At 32.6% G+C, this 19,380-nt stretch overlaps 1 protein-coding gene across 2 annotated transcripts in view; it reads right to left on the bottom strand.

Annotated features, from left to right (window-relative positions):
- Positions 1–18,000, bottom strand: part of LOC150094717 (cell adhesion molecule Dscam1-like) — a 101,634-nt gene extending 83,634 nt beyond the window's left edge. For both annotated transcript variants that reach the window (XM_090410844.1, XM_090410843.1), the window contains exons 1-2: positions 17,549–18,000; positions 8,982–9,263 (exon numbers count right to left, since the gene is read on the bottom strand). In XM_090410844.1, coding sequence (XP_090266970.1) covers positions 8,982–9,263; positions 17,549–17,621 — 355 coding nt within the window. In that variant the 5' untranslated portion in view covers positions 17,622–18,000. The remainder of the gene's footprint in view (positions 1–8,981; positions 9,264–17,548) is intronic.
- Between the last annotated feature and the right edge of the window lie 1,380 nt (positions 18,001–19,380).

Here is a 19,380-nt window from a genome sequence, read left to right as displayed (position 1 = left end):
GAAATTGAGTTTGTGCATTTCAAGAGAAAATAGTTTATACTGTTGTCTCACTACTAATTGTTTAACAAAACGAATGCGCAGTGCATCATGGGAAAGTGCATACATTTCTGCGCAGTAAGTAAAACATCATTGTATTTGCATTTGCATAAAAATAAAGAAACAATTCGCTACGAACTGTGAAAGATCACCAAAAGAATGCGACCACTATTCTTTTCTTTTTTTTTTCAGTTCTTGGAATTAAATTAATGAATAAAAAATAAATTCTGAATTACATTTACTCCCTGGAAAGAGCGCTTATTTATAATTCAAGCGATTCAGTCGAGTAGAAATAAATAATGGAGAGCCACCACTGCTGGCGTAACATTGCACGACTATTTGCGTCATTGTTGTTCACATGCGTTTCAAAACAAAGCGAATAACGATAGGATGTTGTGCTTTCGTTCGAAAGAATGTTATTAAAATATGATCCCTAGTGTGCAGTTAAGAGTATCTAAAAAGAAAAGGTTGTAGCAGTTCTTTATAAAAGAACATAATCCTCATGTTTTAGTTTCCAGTATACTGTGAGGTGATATGATCTGAGTTTAGATTGGCTTTATCACTAGTAATTGTAAAAATTCCAATATTTATAAAAACTGACAGTAAAACTGTTAAGTTTTACTATCAGATGGAGAACTTCGGCTTGCAGAATATTTATGGCTGTTTCCATGTTTTATTTTGATGTCCTATCTGTTTATTGTCCGACAACGTCAGTGACACAAACACAATGGGGACTGATAAAACTAGAAATATATTTTCTCTATTAAGAATTATTTATTTTTAAAAGGAATTTGAACCATGGCTTGCCAAGATGGTGTTCTGAAAAACAGGATGCTGTCACTCTGTCTGCCTGCCCGTTGCGTTACAATCAAATCCCTTTTAACTACTTTTTTTCTAATTGATAAAATAATAAAATTTATAATAATGTTTTATCAGAAAGTTTTATAAATTTTATAATTTTTTGATAAAGTATCCAGAATTCAATTTTAATCCTGATTCGACCTAAACTGTATATCGAGTCCCATTATTATGATATCTAGTTTAATAGTCACGGTTCTATTGTTGTTATTGTATTATTGTGTTATTTTTTCTTTCTGCCATTGTTGTTACGAGCGAAATATAAAAGTTTAGAGCATGCGCCAAACGTTTCATTAGCAGCCATAGGTTGAAACGTTCGCCTGACACCAGAAACTTTAAATTGCTTATTTTGTGTTTCGAATAAGTACTGTATAAATTGTGTCACGTGATTGTAAACTTCTAACATATGAACAGCTATTTTTGTACATTATTTGGTTATGAATAGCAATGAATTTTAACATACTTTTTATTAATAATTTAATAAAATTAGTTTTATTTATTTTTCATTGATTCTTCATCCTTCAGAAAAAGAAGACCTTAATTCTGACCCTTACTATTAGCGAGAGATTTGCAACATATCTATTTTATCATTAGATAAAAAAATATTTATTTTTATTTCATTTTTTCCCTTTTTGATTATAAAGGAAGACACAGTACTGGATTAAAAATTCCAAATTCATGCGTTAATACAGACTATGCTATATATATATATATATATAACATAGAGAAAAAAATATTCCCACTACCATATTTGACTTGCAAAATCGTTCTTAATTGAAAGAAAAAAAAAACTATAAATATCACATTCGTACTATCACTTCTACTACAGAAGTCGAATTTAAGTATCAGAAAGGGCTTCGTCTACAGAATGCCTTCTACAGCAATCATTAAAGTGATTATTATGTAGGTTTTTTTGTTTTTTCCAAGTGCTCCATATTTCGGTTGGTTCTATTGTCTGTTTAATTCATTGGAAATATTGAATTACTTAGATTACTTCACGAATTAAATTTCAAACCGCTTTCTATAATATGCATTATTATAACAGGCATTCTTTCTATTAATATCTATAGTATACTCAAAATTTATGTGTGTTAATGAATTTCACAAGATGTAGACGGTAATCTGAAACTATTTATAAATTACAGAATGGTGCTCGAGTGAAATATACGAAGAAAAATGTTCATATAAACATGAGTAAGGAAAGAGCGAAATATAAAGGAGTACTGAGAATCTTGGAATTTGCAGTATTAGGATTATTCCGAACTGACCTAGGTTTCGACTTTTGTGACGTACATGACTTTCTAGATCATAATGTAGGAGATTTAAATCTGCTGACCGAAATGTCACAAAACAGAACTTCCTCGCTTATCTCAGCACTAAGAATAAGCAGCCATAAGGTGGTTCCTTACAAAACAAATGAAATTTGCTCGTGTACCATCACGCATGTAGTTGCGGTGTCACGAGAGGTGTACATTTTCGATTTGTTTCCAGTAATACTTCTCCATATGTTTAATATCAATTAAACAACATAAAAAAAAGCTAACCAACCCCTTCTGTGACTCATCCCAACTTAAGAAGTAATAAACCTTAATTCGATGGTTCATTCTCACCGAACATGACAATTAAAGACAAACTTAAGGAAGAGGGTGAAACTGGCGCTATAAAAGATGGGGAAAGCTTGACCCAAAAGGAGAAGTAATATGGAGGCCCTGAAATGATGCGAACTCAACTATCCGTAACGGACGTGAGTAGCTAACGCAGAATTAACAAAAATATTTTCTTCCTGTGTTCTTGGATCGCAGCCAAAAACCGGACGGCAGTCTCTGGGTAGAATCAATATTTAGGATATTCTTGGTGAGTATTAACCTCCTGAGCAGGAACCGTTAGATCCGTTTGTACAATTTTCTGCAAATAAAACGAATCCCCCTTTTATTCTACTGTCTGACGGCAAAAAAGATTTCTATTGTACCCGTGCTGATGGAAGAGACAGAAATGAGGTTTTTGGTCGAGTTTAAATACTAACAGTTCAGTTACCGTGTGCAATATCTTTATAGAATTAGCACATAAACACTAATTTAAAATGCTATTCTCATCTGCCTGCTGCTGCTCGACTAAGCTTTAATGTTGCAATTCATTAGAAGTTGAACTACGTCTCCTGTCTTCTTGGTAAATTATTTGAAATTGGCTGAGGACCAGTTAATTGTGTGAACAAGATAATTTAATTTATGAAAGGTTGTGTCCTATGGATCGCAGACTAGCAGTTCAAGGACATTTGTGTAATAGGAAAAGCTCGTTATTCCTATAACGGTCATGTCGGTATGAGTAGTTTTTTTTTTTTTTTTTTTTTGTCTGCAGACGTCCTTTGATACCATCCTGTCTGCGTGATTATTATAGTATTTACATAAGCGGTTCACATGAAATTATCTAAATGCATGACAGGTTAAGTTTAATATCCTTCTTATACAATGGCTTAAATCAGATTAAAATAGTGTTTTACAAATTTTGACGTGTTAAATATCTGTGCTTCTAACTATTAAAAGGTTAAGATATTAAAACATTTTACTGCAACGATAAAAACGAAACACGTCTGCAATACATTGTGATCTACCACAGAATGGTTTCTTTATCTTTTTTTAATATCTTTAATCGTAATTTAAAATTAACAAGAACACCAATAAAATAAACAACAAATAGATCAAAAGAAAGAAGTAAGACATGGCACACGAAAACGTAAAACTACTAAAGATAAAAATTACTATTAAGCTTCTACATTGAAAACAACTATTAGTTTTGCGTGTTTCCGGGATTCGAACAATCCATTATGTTTCCAACCATTTACTCAGATGGAACAACATCCATACTGCAAGATCTTGAGAAAAAAATTCTAAGTACTTGTAACGAATAATGGACGGATATTTCGGAAGCTTTTAAACAAGTGTACTAATAGAAAATATGATTGAGTTGATAACATTTTGAGAAAAAATGAAGCGTTCGAAAATGGGTTAATGACCCGTCTCGATAGCCCAAAGATTAGATAACAGCTACACTAAAACTGGCGACTAGTATCTAATAACTTTTCTTGAGATGAAGAGAAACACTCTTAGAACAACCAAAGAAATCTTTATAAGATAACCTTTGATCAAAGTGAACTGTGCACAGAGATTAAAAACGCACACCTTAACATTAAGGAACTAAGTGAACACAAATGTTTTTGATTATAAAAAGGCGATTAAATGAAACTATTATGAGAAGGAAACACAGAAAGATTAATAAAACACAGATATGAAATAAAAAGTTACATTTGCTATCTTGCACTTCAGTGTTATTCAGGAAAAACAGTTGATCTGTCACTTGTTTATCAATATATATATATAATTCTTTTTACTATTGCCAGGAAAAATCAGCAGATTTGCACATTTTATCATGGATTATTAATTTATAAAAAAGAAGTGGGGGAGTCTTAACAGTTGAGGCAGCTAATCCATTCACTATAGTTCTCTACTTTTTCACTATCACTTATTATTCTTTGAGTAGCTGACAAATATGTGTACAGAATTTTGACTCTGTAAAGGACATTCGTGATCAGACACTGATACCCAGAGGATACGAATTTTTTTTGTGCATGTGTATAGGAGAATGCAATTCTCTTTTATTAGAATGAAAAAGCACAGAAGTGACATCTAGAAGAATCAGCAAGAGCACTCAAAACAGAGTACATCGCCATCCGGGTACTTCATCCCTCAAGGTGGCACTTTAAAATTACAGGAAAGAAAGTTACTTAGTGAAGGACATCTAGTGGACAATTTTGGATCTTCCCCTACTAATTTAGTGAGAGCGCTCAACAATACGTGCTTAATAGGCTTTTTAAATTATCAGATTAACTGTCACCCAGTCTTGTTGAAACTAGCCCTAACGTAAAATAATTTCTATACTTTATTAATTTTGTTTTCTTTATTAATCAAAATCTTTCGAATATTGTGAATATCATTATTTATCTAAGGCTGTGAAAATACATAAAAGAAAATGATAGATCATTCGAGATATCTTTAAAAAAAGGAAAGAAAGAAACTGCTTATTTATTTAATTTAATTCAAAATGAGTATGAGTTTTAATAATGCATTGAATTTTAATATTTTTTCTCCTTGAAATGATACCAAATCAAACATTTCCCCTTTTTTTCTGGAGGGGGGGGGGGGTATTGGATTCGATTGACAAGTCATCTAAGAAATTTTTGGAATATTCTTTAATGTCTTAATTTTTTAGCTCTTAAAGTACATTAATGTTTTTTTTTTTGCTTTTTTTTAAAAAAAAGGATGCTATATCACCTCGCACACCCCATCTTCAGTACGTGACTCCTTCAAGGTTAGTTTGTATGTCTATAAGTAGAAAAACAAAAATGAAAAAGGATGTGGACTCTCACCATTAGAAAGATCATATTTCTTGAACGAAAGCTCTTGTAGAATCACCTAAAAGTGCAAAGAAAACATTTCAAGGGTGGGTTTAAATAAGGAACAGCCTTACCATTAAGTAAACAGATGGTCCCATCTAAGAAAACTATCCTTAAGATAAAATGTTAGACAAACATCTGAAGAAAACTATTGAAAATGCCTTGCAAAACATGAGCATTTAGATGACAGATGAAAATAAAAAAAAAAGTCTCTGTAACAGATGGAGACGACAAGACTAACCTATGGAAATAAGAAATGATATAAGAAGTTTATCCTAATAGTGAACAGTCAACTTCCCGGAACTATGGAGATATTCTGAGGACGAAACGAAATAGGTGTTGAACATTAAAAGGCAGAATTTGTGACATCATTTTAGTTTCAATACAAGAGGAGACATTTCTGTTCATTTATTTTGTTTGTTTTGTGACTTCCACCCACTAAAGGAGTGTAAACAAATAGTACGTTAGTACCGAAATAGACAAATAGAAAAAGACCAAAAGTAACGACATAGACGAAATAAATAAAAAAAGTAACGACATAGACGAAATAAATAAAAAAAGTAACGACATAGACGAAATAGATAAAAAAAGTAACGACATAGACAAAATAGAAATAGATAAAATAGTACTGACATAGACAAAATAGAAATAAGCAAAAAAGTACTGACATACACAAAAAAGTACCGATATACAGAAATAAACACAACAGAAAAAAAAGCTTTGTCTATTTTTATCAATTCAACACTTTTTTTGTATATTTTACACAATCCGGAACCTTGCTCTCGAGAACAAACATCGAACTATTTTTACACCACTTTAGACATCCACTAAGCAGAAGGTGGCCTCACACACCGGTTGATGAAATTTAAACCGAAAGACAACAATCACAAACATCCATGGCCACGGCGAGATTTGAATGGATACGCTAATCACTCGACAAACCAAGCCAAAATGAATAGCATAATGTAACAAATACTCTCCTTAGTGATAAACTGCTAAGATGAGTAAAAAAATTTGAAATTCAGTTTAATAAATATTAACTACAGTGATATGCACTGGAAATTTTGTAGCAAGTGACTCCACTCAAAACAGCCTTCAAACTACACAAGTCAACCTACTGTGATGGGGCAATTCCTGCAGTGATACAGAGTGGAATTTTTCTGAAAACAAGGAAGACTCCAAAACAACAACAAAATGGTCTTTTTTTTCTGTCTTTCCACGTTTCGTAATATTTAGTCTAAAAAAAAAAATAACCGAATAAGGCCTTTAAATTGTAACAGGAAGAGCACCGGTGAACAATCCGTAATTGGACTACTGGGACAACCTTTCCAGCAATGCAATAAAGAGAAGTGATCCTTTATTGATTAATGTCGTATTCCAGCCACTCTCAAGAGTCCCCGTGAATTAAGGGGTTTCATCTGCTGGTGTGACAGAACAAGAACGGGATCAAAAAGTAAAACTGGTACTTTTCTACTGATTGGCAGAAAGCCAAACGGGCAGATCTAATTTAGTTGATTAAAGGATTGACAAAAATGGATCTGACCCTTATTGTAATGAACTAGAGAACATCACTATCGAATTTAAAAATACCAGACTGACTGCTGACAATTTTTGGCTGGAACTAGCTTTTTCCTTTATGAACATTAGCTAATTTTTAGTAAGTGGACAAAGTACAAGTCAGCAGGGAAATGATCGAGCGGACCGTGGGAGAGAAAGATAAAAATAGTCTGTGTAAAGAAATTGTATTAAAAAAAAAATGATGCCATTACTACTACAATGTGTCATTCTTTTGGGCAATTGCGCATTTTGGTCTGCGCACATTTCCAGCTAAACAAGAAATTTAAAAACTCGTCATATAGTGAACACTGTATTGAAATATGAAATTATTCCCATTAATAACAATAATTAATATTGTATTATAATATTAACCATGAAAAGATTGATGATGCTATACTAAGTGAGATAGCCTCCATTAGCTAAATAACACTCGCTGCATTATGTAGAGAGTGAACCATGTTGATGACGTTGCAGACAGATGAACTAGTTTTTTTTTCTAAACAACTGCAATACGTGACAATAATATGACATCATAAAATTATACATCTGATTCAGCTGTTGGACTAAAAATAGTTCTGAATTCCCATTCCAATAAAAGGCAGGAAGGATTTAAATTCGTTAGCATATCATATTAAAAGGGGAAATGGTATTTTAAAAAACTGTTGCAATAAAATTTACTAGTTTATAAATCTTATAAAACTTACTATTATTATAAACCTTCCTCAATACGACTGTCACTGCGTAAATAAAAAGAAACCCTAGCTTACGTCACCAAATTTTGAAATTTATTAGTTTAAAAATTGCACATTTTAAAAGGGTGCAATGACAGACAGGAATGCATTCCCATGTCTTCACATTTATTTAATGCCTATTAATTTTTATTTAACTGTTACTATATATTTAAATGCATTTATTATGATTATTTTACAGGTAAAGGGGTTGGGAGTATATCGAAGAGGCGTCTCTCGCTAACACACGTCCCGATTTGAAACAAAACTGGCCAATTTTCTATTTATTAGGGCATATACCTGCTAGACATTATATCAGTAAATTAGTTTTGAAAGAGAGTTTAAAAATGACATTTAGTTAACACCAAGGCAAGTAAGCGTAGAATAAAATGCTACAAAGAATAGCATTAACCCGTTTCACTAGGCTTCCTACACGCCCAGTTATCAGCAAACTGTTTGTTAATGTCCAGCAGACAGCATGTCTCCAGGGTTTAGATGTGTGTGCGTGCGCGCGCGCGCGCAGGCTACGAGATGGAAACTGGCACGCGATCTCACCATCATATAGCCGAAGTAACCATCGACGCCACTGTGTTGTGTTAGTCACAGAGAACTCGTCATATAGATGTCGAGGATTCCGATTTAAATGATCCTATTTTACTTGGCAGGCATGTGGGTGACGTGTGGCTACACTGTGCACGTTATCTAGAATTTCTTTTTGTGCCTGTTGACATCGCATCACTTGCAATTGTCGATGTAAAAGCGAGATTCATTCAAGTTGGTAAAAGATCACGTAATTTGTATAGCGTATTTCAGGTGGAAAATATAATCAGAGTAAAACAAATTAAGTCCGGAACTTGAAAGATGATTGTATAAAATTCCAACCCCTAAGGGCGAGTAGCACCAGCAGTAATTCATTGAATATTTAGATATATCTGCATTGTTGGTAAACGTTTCATCCAAAATCAGTTGACTATTGCTGAAATCTAAGCTTTGTTTATATGAAGTAATATTAAAGTTAGCTGCTGCGTCCTTGATTAGCAATCATAATATTATATTAAATATTATATTATATACTATTAAAGCCATTTTCAATATTTCAGAATTTAATAAATATTATAAAATAAATTTCATATATTTAACGAATTTAATTAAAAAAACTAAAGATATTAAAATAATCAATCTAGTTATAATAAACTTAATTATTTTTAATATTGAAATCAGATAATTTTAAAAAAATATTTAAAACACCATATTTTAGAAATAATGTAATAGACTTATATACTCTCTTAATGATTTGTAAGATTTAACCTTGCTTCCTGCGTAAGATTTAATAAGCATTTCTGAACTGAACTTACCGAACACACTTAGTTCTGCAGTAAAACTATCTGTTCCCACGGAGTTACTGACTACACACGTATAATTCCCTGAACTGTGGTAATCAGTTGGGTCTATAGCTAACACAGAAAAATCATCATGAGTTTGTATTTTAATCCCTGAAGAATGAGCTAATGGTGATCCGTTCTTTCTCCACTGAAAGGTCAGAGGTCGACTGGAGGACGTGGCAACACAAAACGTTTTTATACTCTGTCCATCCGTAACATTTTTTGGAAAAGTAAAAGGTTGTATCATGGGTTTTCCTAGAAAAGAAATCAATACAATTATTTTAATTTTCTTTTTGTCTTCCAGTTTTTTAAAAATCATTCATAAATCCATCTCGCTCGCATTGCGGCTAAATGATGCGTCTCAAAGAACCGTTTAAGAGGTGGTGGGGATGCCATATTGCACTCAGAGCTCACTTGAAGTGGATCATATATACGCAAACTTGCTAAGAGAAACAGAAGATTACATTAAGCGTTTCGAGATGTTCATTTAAAATAATCAAAATATATGAGAAAATAACTTGGTATTTAAAGACAGGTGTAGTGGAAAGAAACATCCGAAGAGGGAAATTTATAAACCTTCAAGAGACAGTATTCAATTAAATGAAAACTTGATGATATATGCATAAAAAAGGATTCTAAGGCTTATATACGTAAGACAGGAATACAAGGCATGCATGCGTAAAATGGGATCCTAAGGCTAATGTACGTAAAACGGGATCCCAAGGCTAATGTACGTAAAACGGGATCCCAAGGCTAATGTACGTAAAACGGGATCCTAAGACTAAAATAAATGTGTATATAATTTATATTAGCCTATGTGTATATGTAATTATGCGTATATAATATTTAGTGATATTCTCACATTCCCAACTATGCATAATTACTTCAATAAGGTTTTGGTATATTTGTATGCTTTCTTACAATCATCTAAAATCATGCAAAACCTTTGCTGGTGTGACATGTGAATCCCGAGAATGCACATAATTCATTTTTAAACGTTCTTTTAAGCTTTTATAAGCTCAAGAAACTATTAGCTTTCCCAAAGAGAACTGTATTGACGTAAGTGCCTTTAGTGGGACTCGAACTAATAGCCTTTTGGTGCATAAACAGTGACGTTCACCAGCTGAGTTCAAATTGCAAGTAAGTTAATAAGCAAATAACATTGAAGTTCTTCCAGCAATGCCTCTGTTATGACACTTCAATAAATATTTCAAAAACAGATCGATAAAACGGCGAAGAGGATTCATAGGATACCAGCATGCAATTCGGTGTTGCTTATATCCGAAAAATGCTCTGTGCTGATCAAAATAAATGTAGATAAGTTCGCAGTCTCATACGAGGTCGGGAGAGTTTTTCCTCTTGGAAACTCGGGGTTTTTCACTCCCCAAAACAGCAACCAGTATTGCATGTGTTCTTCATAGGAAGAACACATGCAATAGTAACCACTGGCCTCATAGATAGTGTTTATTGTTGTATGGAGAAGACCAAGGAGCTAGTAGAGTCCGAAATTTCAGATTTTTTTTTCTTCCTTAATTTAGAATAGACCAGGAGAGCTATTCATCAAATGCAATCACTTATGGTGTTTTCCATTTATGACTTCTGTAGAATTTTCATTTTTCACGTTGCACCTGTCGAGTTCGTAATACTCATATTTTTTTATAATGATGAGCACAAATAATTGATCATGACATTTGAATCTTACCAAAGCCTCCAAATTAACTTTGATGCATCGAATTCAAACTAACAATTTAAATTATTTTTGGAAATATTACTTCCATCCATATATATTTTTTTAAACATATAACTACAATGGCCGTAAATAAACCCTTCTGACCTCGTAACTGGATTTTGGGCAACAACTGTTTCCAATAAAAATTATCTGATTCGTCGAGATGAACTTTCATCTTGCATAATAAATTTAGTTTAATCCTTTATCCAAGTGTGAGCAAACAAAGTTTGCGCCTGAAAGTATCTTCAGGACTGGGGTAAGGTGGTACAACACCAGGTGTTGTACCACCTGGTGTTGTACACACTTTGCTCACACTTGGATAAAGGATTAAACTAAATTTATTATACTCTGACCAAGTGAAAAATAAACTTTCAATTTCATCTTGCAATTTGAGAAATTGTTCGACTTTTCAATCAAAAATGAATATAACGTACTGAGTTTTGGATACATTAATATCTATTTGCATTCATGAATTAAATTAAATAGTTTACTAAAGTTACGAGTATCAGTTATCTAAAATGAATAAATATTATGTACTGTCATTTTAGTTTTTATTCGGCTTAGTAAGTCTCATGAACTTTGAAAATCAAGAAATTTATGAGCAATGAGCATCCTACGTATAGAATCCCAAAATACAAAAATTATTTGATTTAGCTATTCATTTTTGATTTCGGTGGTCTAGTGCAGAGATATTGCATTATTTTCTTCTCTGCCACAAGTGCATTTTTTTAAAAAGAGAAGTTGCCCATCAAGTTGTTGTCCGAGTGGATAATGTATGCGTTATCCAAATGAACAGGCTGTGGGTAGCTTTGGTAGTGGATGATTTTCATCGTTTGATGCGAGACTTCTCTTCTGCTTGTTAGAGTCAGAAGTTTGAAAAAAGAGACCATGATTGGTTTCTATAGCACACTTATTCAATTGTTTTGCAGGCTTGGAAACTTTCTTAAGTGGAATTCACTTAAACAATATACTCGTCACCATTTCAAAAAAAAAAAAAAAAAAAAAAAAAAATCACAGCACGTGCGAATCAGTCATTTATGATGATCTAGGTAAATAGTGTGTTTAAAAAAGTTCATAATTGTCAATAAAAAAAGGAAAATATTAAGTCTAGTGAGCAACTGCTTTAGCCTTCAATTATTTCAAATGGAATTTCGAAAGAAATTTTTTGTTGTTGTTTATTATTCCTCTCTGAAGGATAAACAAAATCATATACAGGAATACAGTGAAAATCATTGTGTGTGTGTGTGTGTGTGTCATCTGTGCAAATTTTTGCGCTATAATACATGAGTTCATTAATACCGTGAGTAGGGTTAAGAATCTGATAATCCGGGAACCCAATTCTACAGAACAAACATGGAGAAGTTTCCCGGATATAAAATTTTAACTCGCTGTAGATGAAGTGAGTTCTCGTGGCACAGAAATCAGTAAAGTGCGGAAATAGGCGTGTAGGTGAACTCCGACCTTGTGTTCTAGATGCAATTTACTCTTTGAAAAGAAGTTCAAGAGCGTAAATATTAGCTGAGATGTCGAAGCCATTTATTTAAGTAAGGGGAAATAGATTTCTGCTCGAAGATCCACTGTTCTGAGGTTACTGATTATCGTCGTTCCTCTTTTACACGTCAGATTATTGAAGACTGTACGTTTGTTTCAAGTGTTTGACGGTGAGAATATTGATAAGATAAAAAATAAGGCCTATTCACCAAATGAAGCAATTCACGCATGAAGGACTTTGAGTAGACCTGAAAGGTGCGGATTCTTATCTCTCTTTAAGTCACTTATATTATGATAACGTTGTATCTTTTGAAATTTCATTCATTCTATAAGAGCCTTTATGGAATAAACTCTTTGCTGGGCTCAGTACACACATTTTGTTTAAATGAAAGAATTTAAAACTCATAAAAAAATTTCGTTTTGAAAGAACATAAGATGATACATACAAATGCTTCTATAATTTAATTGGCATAAACAAACTATAAATATACTTATTATAATACTTTACTAGATTGTGCCTTTCCTTTTCGTGTTGTTTATTGAGTCAATACAATATCTTTCTCTCTCTCTTATTTTGTGTCTTTAAATCAGAAGATCAGAAGAATGCTTGATTTAGGGTAAACTTAATAGAATTAAAATGCTCGATACTAGATGTTGCCGATGCCTTCAAATGATATTTTATGTTTGTTTTTCTGATCCATGATGTGGATTGGACATTTCTCTAATAATTGATGCATATATTCTTCACATGGCATTATCAGCAGAAGAAACATACGATTTCAATAGTCATCGTTGTCTTTTAAGAAGTACTATAACAAAATCTTGTGAATATGGTCTCTTTAAGAGACCATGTTCATGAAGATTCCCTCATCCCCCCCCCCCATTCCATTCTGCCCGTGCCAATGAAGTTTGCTGTGAAGTATTGTGTATTTTGGCAAATATAGGAATACTGACATGACCTTTTAAGGTCATGTCAGTATTCCTATATTTATTATTTATTCCTTAATGATCTTTTCTCAAATGAGACATTCTGAGTATTGACGCAGGCCGATATTAATCGATAGAAATGCATCTCTTCTATTCATAGCATCTTAAAAATAAATTGTGGATGCATTTTGCTTGTGATAGGAACAAAATAAAATCTAACTTCCACTACTGTCAGAAACCAAACGTGAACTTAACAAGGAGAGCTTCATAAATATCCTTCGGGTAACTTCCGATATTTTCCTGTAAGCTTCAGGAAAATATCTATAAAAGTTTTTATAGACAAGAAAGAGATATTAACATATAAAAATACTTTCAAGGGAAGTCTGTTTTTTTATGATGCGAATTCAAAACTACTTTGACATCGGTGATGTGTTACCACTTTTCAACGTATTTGTGATTATCCTGATCTTGATCGTTTCAAAACACTTCAGGTCTATTCCTGTTTGCGAATGAGATTGCAAAACGCTTTACTAAGACTCAGCTTACGTTAAATTCCCTTTGATTATAGTGATTATTGCACTAGACTCTCTCTCTCTCTCTCTGTGTGTGTGTGTGTGTGTGTGTGTGTGTGTGTGTGTGTGTGTGTGTGTGTGTGTGTGTGTGTGTGTGTGTGTGTGTGTGTGTGTGTGTGTGTGTGTGTGTGTGTGTGTGTGTGTGAGAGAGAAGGTGTATTCTTTGTAATGAGCAGAGAGATAGAGAAAGAAAAAATATTTTTGTTTTTATTACGTATTTCTGCATGGCCATAACGCCCAATACATGTACAATTTCTGGTTTCTCATGCATTTCTTGCGGTCAAAAATTTCTAAACAATTACACTTCAGATATTCAAAACTCAAAAGAGGGAAAAGACTTTCTAAAGTTTAAGCTTCGTTAGTCATGCGTACAGCTTATCAGATTCTAAAGAAACAGGTTACAAAGAATGCAATTATTCGAAAGAATAAGATTCACAGTTCGTATTCTGGTGTCGTGCACACTAAATTTTGAAAACTGATCTTTCATCCACGAGTAAAGAATTCTAAATGGTAGATTCCATAGGTATAGTAGAGTCGATCCAAACCAGATCATTTTAACTTACTTTTATTTGATTTTTTTTTTAAGTTATTTCGAAAGAAAAGTCAATCATAGCTATTTCGTCTCGATGGCCAATCTGTTTCATGTCATTGTGCTGACTTCGATGATTACTACACCTTAATGAGTGTTCCCAGTCCAAATACAATCGGATGTCATTACTGTACTTCTTTTTGTTAGCATTTAGCCTGTGGTTCTTCCTGATTGAGCTGCTAAATTGACAACAATATTGGTAGGGTAGAGGGTAATTCAAGCTCCTTCCTAGTCATCTTCATTTCTCGGGAAATGGGAAGGAAGGAAGAAAGAGCAAAAGAGCTTTTTTATTGGGATAATACTCTGGAAGACATTTTCTCAAAGCATTTCATGCATTAGCTTCATACTCAAAGGAGCGTCACCATTTGTTATTTTTAATGCTTTGCAGAAGGTTCAACATAAAGCGTACTAGAAACAAACAGTCCCAAATTTTCTATAATTAAAAATATTCAGGTGATTTTGTTGAGACATACTGCATGAATTCAAATATTTTTATTGACGCCTAATACGAATCAAAACAGTTTATTTATTTTTTGTTGAACAACTTTTCATAAGGCGAATTATGTCTCATTCATTCAATGAATTCGGCTAAGCGTCCTGTCAGATCGAACCATAGATAAAGATTTTTCCCCCTAACTCAAAGTTAAACATTAACATAGATAAATCCTATATGGATAGATTAAAAATGATCCCATATAAAATAATAAAATAAAATATTCTAGAGAAAGGATTTATCCATCCCAAGAAGAGTAACGTACCTAGAGTTTCATAAACACTATCCAGCTTGTGAAGCACTGCGCTTAAATCAATACGTGATAATTTCCAACACTCCCACTTAATATATTGTTAAAAAGCACCACAAAAAAATAAGAGGGAGAGAGATGTATAACGGTAAATTCCGTTATAAGTATTTATTGATATAAGTTCATCATAAAGTATACAAGGGCAAAAAAATAAATAAATAAAAATAAAACTTTATAAATTTGACATCGTCGAAATGCCACGTTGCACCCAGTTTTGATCCGTAGTATAACAGGATCAGAAATTTCAAAAAACTGAAGTCAAATAATTTATAAACGAGCTATAAATTCTTTAATATCTGAACTCTTCAGATATGAATTAGACCTTCATCTTCCACCTACCCACAAACGCTAATCATTTCGACTGAAATTTCAAATAAAAAATAACAATAAAACATACGAAACACTTCTTTGTATAATAGTTTATATTAATAAGTTATGTAAGCAACATATTAATAATAAAAATTTCTGTAGAATTTTCAATGTCATTGATATTGTTTCAGGTAGAATATCATTATAAAAATGATCCTTGCTTAACATTTTGGTTTTAAAAAAAACGTATACTTATTAAGAGTCAAATAATTTCTGCATTTGATATAATCCAGTTCAAGTTATATGCATAAATAAATAAAGAGAATCAGTTGAAAAAAATGTTCAAAGATGACAACGATGTTCAACTAGCAGTGATCAAAAAAACTGTTTCAATAACATGATATATACACTTTGGAATAACTGCAAGTTTTTCATTTGATTATTTTTTATTCACAAACAGATTTTAGGGTGCTGACTGTCTTTCACATAAGTAGTAACAAATCAATATTGTTTCCAATTATTTTTTTCTATTGCTCATCCAAAGGTAGACATTATCACTGCCACAACAGGATGTAATCCACTACGTCTGACTTAAATCTTCATTGATTAATTACTGAATCATTATGACTAGAGTAGCAAACAGAATTAAGAAAAAACGAAACGAAAACACAATCATTTTTCTTTACCACATACTTAAACGTTCTCTCCCTCATTACTTTGACCTATGCTTTCTATTGATTATTTTCTTTCCCCTTTATAAAAGCGCTTGCTTTCGGATTATTTTGATTGGCGAGCATTTCAGGATACAAATAAGCCACACCCACACTGCTGTTTCTTCTCGTACTCGATACTTCAGTGATAGTCATAAAAGAAATACATTTCATCACGTTATCATCATTTGTTACAACGTAATGTGTAGATTAGATCGAGTCATGATACAGATAACAAAATTCGACATACGTTTCCTCTACCCCACCCCACGAACGCACAGATATTAAGAACACTCAAAACAAAAAGGTTTTCATGTGCTTAGCCATAATCAACTACTTAAAATCTACCATTAAAACCATACAGCGCATAATCCTTTATGGTAACATGATAGGATTAACCTTCTGTCGCTTCAAGTAAGCGTATTATATCTAAATTGGTTAAACGCTGATAGCAAAGAACAATATCTTATGAATAGTATTAGAAAACTAGCGTCTTCATGCATGAAAAGTACTCGGTTGTTACTAATCAAAAAATGAAGAATCAAAACATTAAATTATATGCATATTAATTTACCGAAGTAGTTAATGTATTACTTGTTAAACTAGTGTAGACTTAAACACTAAATTTAGTGTTGCAACGTGCTGTAACGTAACTGTCTTTAAAACAGCATAAAATCTATCGACACTTGTCTTAAAGGATCCAAGAAGTACTTTTATTTTTGAACTTACTATAAGAAAATTCTTTGGATGGAAACCTTTTAGATGGACTTGCTTCAATAAGTCCATTCTTGACGTCTAAGGTGGAATACTTCGAATATCGAAATACGCATTGTCCATAAATGACCAGTCAGAGTGAAAGAGAGAAAAAAGGATGCAGCAAAAGATGCAGATAAAGAGCGCATGCACTGCTTCTTTCTTTTATTATTATTATTTCGTTTTAATCTACCTTAAAAGCATAGGTAGATGAATACATTTCTGAATAGTTTTAAAACGCTTACAGCTGCATGGATTTCGGTACTAAGAGGGGAAAAAAAAAGCCATCTTTGTAACCATAAGGAAATACAGTGCAAGGAAGCATAAAGATTGATTTATCGCAATAATCATCTTTCTTAACGAAAAAAAAAAACGAATTCCTTTAGTAGTTCAAGACTTAAAAGTGGTGTTTTCTTTATAATAAATAGCGTACGAAAAATAAATACGAACGTACTGAAGAAGTAAAGAGGATCATAAAATATGTGCTTCTGCGTATTGACTAGCGCTAAAGCTCTGAGTGCAAAATATGCATCACAACTTTCTTTAATATTAATAAAGGAAAGTTTAGTTTTGCATAATTTACAAGGAAGAAAAAAAGACGGTAATATCAATAAAGAAAAAGAGCAAATGCACACACACACACACACACATACTCACCTTCGGCGTCCACAAGGCTGGATACAAGGAGGAGCAACATCCAGGCAAACATTCTCTCAGATGTTGAAATCATCGCGATATTTACAAAACGAGCTTCGACTTCGATCCGGGAACTAAAATCCAGGTCGCTTTATCAGAGTAGAACTCTCCAATCTTGCTCACAGCACCAAAATCGAACACACACACAATTTTTTTTTCCCTCGAACACCTTTTACACAATGCATGACGCATATGCCTTATAGCCCTCCGAAGGGAGGGGGCAAGAAATCCAATTATGACATCTCCATTTTTTCCTGGACTTCGGTATCCGTCTTCGAAAAACGCAGCAGGGATCATTCGCGGCGTGTCCTTACACTACCCACACACCAGCCGGTAAAACATGGCGCAGCGGCACACGGTAGAAAACGACTCGAGAGATTGCAGCTAGTCGTAGCGCCGCTGTACGACCGGCATTCACGTGAATGAACACTGCGTGGAATGATGGTCCACGTGAGGGGTGAAGGCTGTCGGGTAGTGAGCGATAAACGCTTGCCATTGTGTGTTGTTGTTGTTGTCGTTAGGCTTAGTTGGAAGCGTAAAGGATGCGTCGTCATCATTTGCCGTACGTATACACACACAAACGCACATACCGAGGTTTGAGAAGTTTTTTTTTTTTTTTATGCGTGCTTCTTGAGCGTGTCCCGATTACGACATTGTTGAGTTCATAACTGTAAATGAGATCAGCAGTCATGAATGTGCTTAGCTTTGAATCGCCTTCCATATACACTTCAAAATAGTCGTTGATTTGAGCTGTTTTAACTTAACAGCAAACAAACATGTTTACCTAAAATATAACATCACAGAATACACTTTTTAAACGTCATCTTCAGTAGCATATGATGTAGAATACTAATACAGGTACAATTGATAAATGTTTTTTTTTTTAAAACAAATTATATAAACATCGAAATAGATACATAACACTTCCGCGTGCACACAACCAGGCTTATATTTTCATTTGTGACCAAAATTGTAAACATTTTTATATTAGAATGTATTTTCTAAAAAAAAGAAAATTATATATATATATATACACATCATTATTTGTTTTGTTAAGCATTTTATTACCTATCATACCACTGTCAAGCGAATATATGTATATTTATCATAATGATATATTTCATATTATTTAAATATGTTTCAATTATATTTTAATAATTTAAATATTTCTTAAATATTTAATAGAATTTTAAAATATCTTATTATATTTTTAAAAAATTTGCTTAGGCTTTAAAAGTTTTTTTAAAAAAATATTCTAATATTTGTACACCTGTATAATTTCTATTATTTAGAAATATAATTAAAGAAATATATATTTTTCTCTAATAGATCTTTTAATAATGCTGTTATTAGGTCTGGTATCTCATTTGGTTATCTGTTTCCTTTTGTTAATGATGGAGTAACCAAAATAGTTGTAAGCCCAACTTTTCATGACCGTAGCATTTATAATGCTAATGTCCAACTAGCATTATAATCCTATCCTATATATATAATCCTATCCTATATATATATATATATATATATATATATATATAATCCTATGAATATATATATATATATATATAATCCTATGAATATATATATATATATATATATATATATATAATCCTATGAATATATATATATATATATATATATATATATAATCCTATGAATATATATATATATAATCCTATGAATAGGATTATAATGCTAGTTGAGTGACTAAGTTACAAGTTTTGTTTCCTTGGAATACCATGCTAATGATACATAAAAAAGTTTTTTTTTTTTGATAACAAGAACATCATGAAATC

The sequence above is a fragment of the Typopeltis vanoorti genome, chromosome 21 (assembly GCF_054136105.1).
Source record: "Typopeltis vanoorti isolate ZY-2024b chromosome 21, IOZ_Tvanoo_1.0, whole genome shotgun sequence".
NCBI lineage: Eukaryota > Metazoa > Arthropoda > Arachnida > Uropygi > Thelyphonidae > Typopeltis > Typopeltis vanoorti.
The sequence above is the reverse complement of the archived record's forward strand: the minus strand, read 5'-3'. Positions and strand labels throughout refer to the sequence as shown.